Source organism: Andrographis paniculata, unplaced genomic scaffold (assembly GCF_009805555.1).
Source record: "Andrographis paniculata isolate CXL003 unplaced genomic scaffold, ASM980555v1 Contig66END, whole genome shotgun sequence".
In the NCBI taxonomy this organism is placed as follows: Eukaryota; Viridiplantae; Streptophyta; class Magnoliopsida; order Lamiales; family Acanthaceae; genus Andrographis; species Andrographis paniculata.
In genome coordinates, this window is record NW_026137602.1 from 1,466,542 (window position 1) to 1,473,075 (window position 6,534).

At 30.6% G+C, this 6,534-nt stretch overlaps 1 protein-coding gene across 9 annotated transcripts; it reads left to right on the forward strand.

The window, feature by feature from the left end:
* The first annotated feature begins 524 nt into the window (after positions 1-524).
* On the forward strand, positions 525-6,259 carry LOC127262794 (uncharacterized). Of its 9 annotated transcripts, XM_051291620.1 has the most exons (5): positions 1,893-1,933; positions 2,858-3,017; positions 3,212-3,361; positions 4,874-4,945; positions 6,042-6,259. In XM_051291620.1, the coding sequence occupies exons 1-5, from the start codon at positions 1,920-1,922 to the stop codon at positions 6,072-6,074; spliced, it is 429 nt and encodes a 142-aa protein (XP_051147577.1). In that variant the 5' UTR covers positions 1,893-1,919; the 3' UTR covers positions 6,075-6,259. The 9 variants fall into 9 exon arrangements, 4 of the variants coding, with proteins under 4 accessions (XP_051147577.1, XP_051147576.1, XP_051147575.1 ...); XR_007841261.1 differs by lacking the exons at positions 1,893-1,933; positions 4,874-4,945; positions 6,042-6,259 and adding exons at positions 525-780; positions 1,226-1,292 and having other exon boundaries at positions 3,212-4,862; XR_007841263.1 differs by lacking the exons at positions 1,893-1,933; positions 4,874-4,945; positions 6,042-6,259 and adding exons at positions 525-780; positions 1,226-1,292 and having other exon boundaries at positions 2,858-2,976; positions 3,212-4,862.
* The last annotated feature ends 275 nt before the right edge of the window (positions 6,260-6,534 follow it).

Here is a 6,534-nt window from a genome sequence, read left to right on the forward strand (position 1 = left end):
AGTTATTGTATTAAAACCACTACAAAAAAGTAACGAATTATTTTCATAGTAAAACCTTATCATTTAACTACAAAATTTAATTTTGTTACTAAATATCAATTATTAACTACATCTTATACTTTCATAATAATTTGTGACTTAATAGCAACGAATAAAGAAATATTTCGTAGTTAAATTTTCTTTCCAAGAAAATAAATTGTCAATTTTTTTCTAAAAAGATATGTATTATTAACTTGATAAAATTCCAAAAATAAATTCAAAAATTATAAATATATAAATTAAAAATATTATTTTTTAGAATGATCAAATATTAATTATAATTTTCCTTTTATCCTCATTGATTATTTGATGTCCAATAGAATAAATTGATTAATATAAAACTTTATCAAAATAAACCATATATACTAATTATGAAAATCAACAAAAAAATGAAATATATTTCAAATTTAAATATTCCTAAAAAATAAAATACTAGTAAATAAAGTATCTTTAAATAAACCTAATTTTGAAAGCGCCCAGTAGCTGTCGTCTATGTGCTTTCCGTCCACCGCCACCATTCACCATGTCTTCGCCTCCCACAAGCGTTCCCATCCCCATCCTTGTCTTTGTCGTAGCCGTAATCGTTTCGCTCATCCCCGTCATTTGTCTTTGCCGCAGCCTTAATCTTTTCATTCATACTTATTATTATTCTACTCCAACTCATCCTTATTCTCAACTTCATCGACCTCCTCTTCGTCAAATTTGTATTTGCTATCCTGAACGCCTGTAGCTAAGTTGAAGGTACAATACTATTTCCAGCTTTCCAGCGAATCATTGAGTTTCTTTTTTCTGTTGGAAAACTTGATTCGGATATCCATTTCCATTTTGTGGTGGTGGAGTGCTGATTGTTTTTAAATGTTGGAAAGGAATTCGTGTTTTAGAATTCTATACTTGCACCAGAAGATTCTAAATTCAGTTTTGATCATGTCCATAGGTTAAGGTACTTCTGCATCAGTTCAATTTATTTCACATGTGTTTAGACATAGATTTCTATCCAAGCAGTTTGTTTCTTCTGAAATTTTGCAATCGAACAAACAATAATGTGCAAGTTGAATGAAATTATGGTCATTGTGCTGATCTGCTGCCAGAGAGGATTTGATGTTGCTTTTGATCGAGTAGAATGCAATCTTCTAAACTATAGTTAAATTTCAGTCTTAATGATTTCATTGTCATCATCATTCCTCAGCCAGTGTACTTTTGGTTTTATTTGTCCACCGCCAGTGCTGTGAAGCCCTCCAGATTTCGCAATTTAGGTATTTTATCTTTTTTTAATGTTTCAGTCATAGCTTTATCAATTTTGACGCATTTCTTTGCTTCTTTTTTTGAACTCAATGTATAATTCCACTCTTTTATTCTCTATAATGTAGATGGTTGCAAGCTTTTATAATAGTTTCTCTTTTATTCTTTATAATGTAGATGGTTGCAAGCTTTTACAATAGTTTTAGTCTAATAAGAGGTGAGTGGATATTTGGATATAGACCAAACAAATACATGCTACATATAAGAGTACTGGTGTGCATTTTTATCTTTAGATAGAACTCAAAAGTGGTGAAATAATTCAACTAGAGGCATAGTATGATGTTAAATTTATAAAATACATTGGATGTGTGTTAAATTTTATGTTGTTCAACAATGTGATACATTTAGATATGAAGGTTGTGATTAAATTATTTAACACATATTCATTTCATATATTCTGGAAAGGTTACTGATTACTTGATGCAAGACTTGAAATAAACATGTGTTTATTTGATTGCCTTTGTTGTGTTTTGTGTTGTTTGATTTTTTTTTTTTTTTCTGTTTTTGTGCATATCCAATCCTTTCCTTGTTGATTGAGTGAAACCTATGTTTGGGTGGCGCAAATTCAGAGTTCTGAGATAATGCACAAGGCTAGGTGGATTTTTCGTCTTTGGTTTCCCTATTATTATGCTGTGTAATACCAGTCATATGTAATAAGAAGTTGGTCCTACAGAGATTGACGATGGATTCTATTTCATTATGTCTAATATGTTTAGATATTTGGATATCGCATATGTGAAATGTACAATATTCATTTTGCATACATATTGGTATCAGGTTCTCAAGTGTCATTTGTATTAGATTGTCTTTCTGTAATTGCTTATGCATGCATATTAGCTTGTAGATAATTGGTTACAAAAGTTTTTTGTTTTTTTTTTTGCTAAGACCTATAGAAGTCAAGCGGTGGGAAGGATTAATATATAACTATATCCGCATATGTAATTATCAAAACATTTATACCCTCTCAATTGCTAAATAGAATCCGGTGCAAAAAATTTAATACATTCATCATCTACTATGCATAAATGATGACAAAGGGAAGGGAGTGCGATTATGTAGTTAGTTTGTTAATTTTGTGACATATAATATTGGTTACTGCTGAAGGTTGTTGAAAACTTTGTTCTTTGTCAATTGAGGATATCATATAAGAGTAGTTATGATTTCTAAACAAGACATTACATTTTTTTTAACTGAATCAAAATACTTAGCATATTGTGAATAGTTGCACGACTGTGTGGGTGTTGTTTCTGTATAAGTGAAACCATTGTGTAATGTGCTACTTTTTGTTCACAGGAAAGAACCTTATTATATTGATGTTTATGTATATATAAATATATATTTGGAGAGATTCTTTCTATTGTGGCTTTTGTTTTTGTAACTATTATGCACCATTGTTTCTTTGTTCATCACACGAGTTATACTGCGATTATTTTTTGGGGCTTTATTCCAAAGGTAACACTACATTTTCTTTGTTGATCTTTATGTTGCATCGTCTGTGTTTTTTTTTTTTTTTTTTCAGATTGTTGTCTGGAGATATCTACATAGCTCAGGTGTTTTCCCAAAGATTCATCAGGATTTTACCTCTAATTTCAGAGCTAAAAAGAACTTCTGGTGTCTTTGCGGAAATCGCTTGGGCTGGTATAGTGTCCTATTTGCTGCTATACATGCTTGCGAGTCATGTGAGCCTTCTTAAATTATTGTTTTGTTTCATGCCACTAGTTTGGTTTTATCATCTGAAGACATTTTTTACTTCAATATGATGATTGCAACTTCAGAACATGCATAATACAACGCACAAGTGTCCTACCCTTTGCCATTTCCAGCTACTGAAATGATCTGATTTTTTATTTTTTATTTCATACATGCGTTTCAGAATGCTCCAGGAGTTTCCAAGAAGCAAAGTCGTCCAACATCATCGATCACTATCATTCATGATCTAATTCAGCAAGCAATGGTCCTTCTAACATATCGAGTCAAGATGGAGCAAAAGGTGCAACTACTAACTCCGATAATGAATTGCAAGGTAGTTCACACTTTTTTTTAGATACATATGTTTTTGTAAATCGTAAATAAATCTACTTGTTTTAATAGTCAAATGTTGTGGAAAGACTAAAGGAAAAGGTACAGATAGATATGTTAAAGCACATGGAAAAATTCCTGTACACATCCCTGAAGAAAAAGGAAGGCCAACAAATAGGATAGTGTCAACAATGTTCTCAAATGAACTCGGCATCGCACTATTCTTGAAGGAACACCTTATTTAAGCAAGTTGGTGGGAAAATACAAGGATGTTATATTAGAGCGCATAAAAGTATTCTTATATGCTTCAATATGATAGTATTTGTTTCAATTTATAATAAAACTGCATTTAGAAAAATTTAATAGCAGTTTGATAAATATTTTTAGCCGTCATTCAAGTAATCTTTATGTTGTTTGCGCTATAATTTTTGTGCTAATTTTTCAATAGTTGTAAATGCATCATTTAGTTACCCTTTCATAGTTTTCATGAAGTTTTTATCGTTTTTCTTAGCTTTATTTATAGTATATTTGACTTAGAATATATATGTTTGAACTGAAATACTGGATCGATTTGATTTGATTGACGAAGGGCCATATGTTGCAAGGTTTGTAATACCATGCTTGGCAATCATTATAGAGATCATAAATGTAGGCTTCATAAAAAATGGAAAACTTGCATTAAAGACGGAAACTCATATGATTGGGCCCGTGCTAATCCTCCTAAAGAAATAGATTCAAAAGACTAGGAACTATGTTGCAATTTATGGGAAGATCCAGATTATTACGTATTATTTTCAAAATTGCAAACTAAATTGTAAGCTGTAGTTCTTAAATTTTTTTCTAAATAGTAATGTCAAATGTCATTACAAAACACTATTTATTCAATATGCTCCAAAATATTTTATGACAATGTTTCTTAATTTTGTAAACATAGAAAAAGTGTGCTCAGAATACTAAAAATAGGGCAAAGAATGATTCAAAGCACTGTATGGGTTCTATGTCATTTGTTGCCGCTCGTCATGAAATGGTAGCCTTTCTTTTCTATATTATTATTCTCTTTATAGCATAGGCAAAGAACACTAATCTAGAATATATGATAGGGAGATCCTGATCGTATTAATTCTTTGGAAAAATATATGGTGGACCGGACAAAAATGCATTTAAAACTGAGTTGGCAAAGGATAAATACGTATGAACTACATTTCTTTACTGGTTAAATCATTCTTACTTTTCAAATGGTTGTTTACTAATACTTGTAATTATTGACACTAAAAAATAATGGTAGTCAAGTATGCAAGAGTTGAGAGATTGTTTTGAAGAAATGAATGCAGATGAAATTGTTGACACTGTTCTTATGAAGAAGTTAGGGCGCATAACTGGCCTTGGTTTTGGCCCTAGGCCAATAGATTTCAAATTTGGAAGAGATGAATCTTCTAAAATTTCTGATCATTTAACACATGAGCTTGAAGCAGTCAAAACTGTAGCGCAGTCCCAGTAACAGAAAATTAATTCGCAGGACCAAAAAATTAATGAGTTGAATGATATCATGAAAATGTTATTGGAGGGAGTGAAATGCAAACGATTCTTGGTAAGTAATAAGGTTATTTCAAAATTTTTCTTAAGTTTGTTTATATTATTGATAGCATCTTTATTGAAGAAACATTACAATATGCTCTATTTAGAGTTACTATGATATGCACGTAATGCAATTTTTGTAGGACATTTTATACTATATTATTTGTTAAAGTCTATAAAATATGTTTGTGTTGGTTTTGCTATGATGAGAATTAGTTTATTTTGTATACTAGTGAGAATGTATTTATAACTAATTGGTTTAAAGTGGGAATTGATAATATAGTGCTAATGACATACATGTATATTTATGACTATTTGGTTGGATGCTCTTATTCATAATCTTTGTGTGACTTCGTGGTTGATTTTGCTTATAATTTTGGTGTTACTTCATGGGAAATAATGAAAAGTGGTTTATTTTGTATAATAGTAGAAATATTTGTGGCACTAGTTATTTATATTAGCAAAAATGTTTGTAGTATGCTTATTTAAAGGGAATATTGCAAAAAATATCCCACACGTATACCCCATTATTACTTTTGTCCTGTATTATCTCGCTGGCAAAATATATCCCACATGTTTGCAAAAGTCGCTATTTCTATCCTTTGGCCGCGCGTGATTGCGCGTAAGGGCGCGTGGTGTGAATTTCACGCGCGGACAAAGGACATAAATAGCGACTTTTGTAAACATGTGGGATATATTTTGCTAGGGAGATAAATACATGACAAAAGTGATAATAGGGTATAAGTGTGGGATATTTTTTGCAATATTCTCCTTATTTACATATAATATAAACGAGTAAATTGCAAAAAATATCTCACACTTATACCCTATTATCACTTTTGTCCTGTATTTACTCCCTGGCAAAATATATCCCATATGTTTAAAAAAGTCGCTATTTATATCATTTTTCCGCGCGTGAAATTCACACCACGCGCCCTTACGTGCAATCACGCGCGGTCAAAGGATAGAAATCGCGACTTTTGCAAACATGTAGGATATATTTTGCCAGCGAGATAAATACAGGACAAAAGTGATAATGAGGTATACATATGGTATATTTTTTGCAATTTTCCCTAATATTAACTATTTATGTATATTATATTATGCAGATTCCTAATGCACTTCAATGGATTACTTGTTGATGCTTCAAAATCGTGAGCTTCAAGGATTGTGGCATCATCATTTATATGAATTTTGAGTTAGATATACAAGATCATAGTCATTTTTAATTTTGAGTTTGCAATGGTTATGTTTGGATTGATTAGTATGTCTGTGATAATTTTTAGACTTTACCATTTATTTTCAATATAATCATGGACTTTTTCTAGCATTATTGATTTAATTATTTTCTAGTTTTCAATATGAAAATATATTGTTATAATGCAAGAATCCCATCTAATGTCATTTTGCTCTAAAATCTTTTTTTCGTAGCTAACACTTTTTACTACGAAAATAGAATTTTGTAGTGAAAACAGTTTTGTTATGAAATATTTTTTGTTGTAGCTAAAATGATTTTATTATGAAAACTATATTTGTAGATATAAGCTTTTCTTCTACAAAATCCAATTTTCGTAGATAAAACTTTTGGTTATGAAAATCATA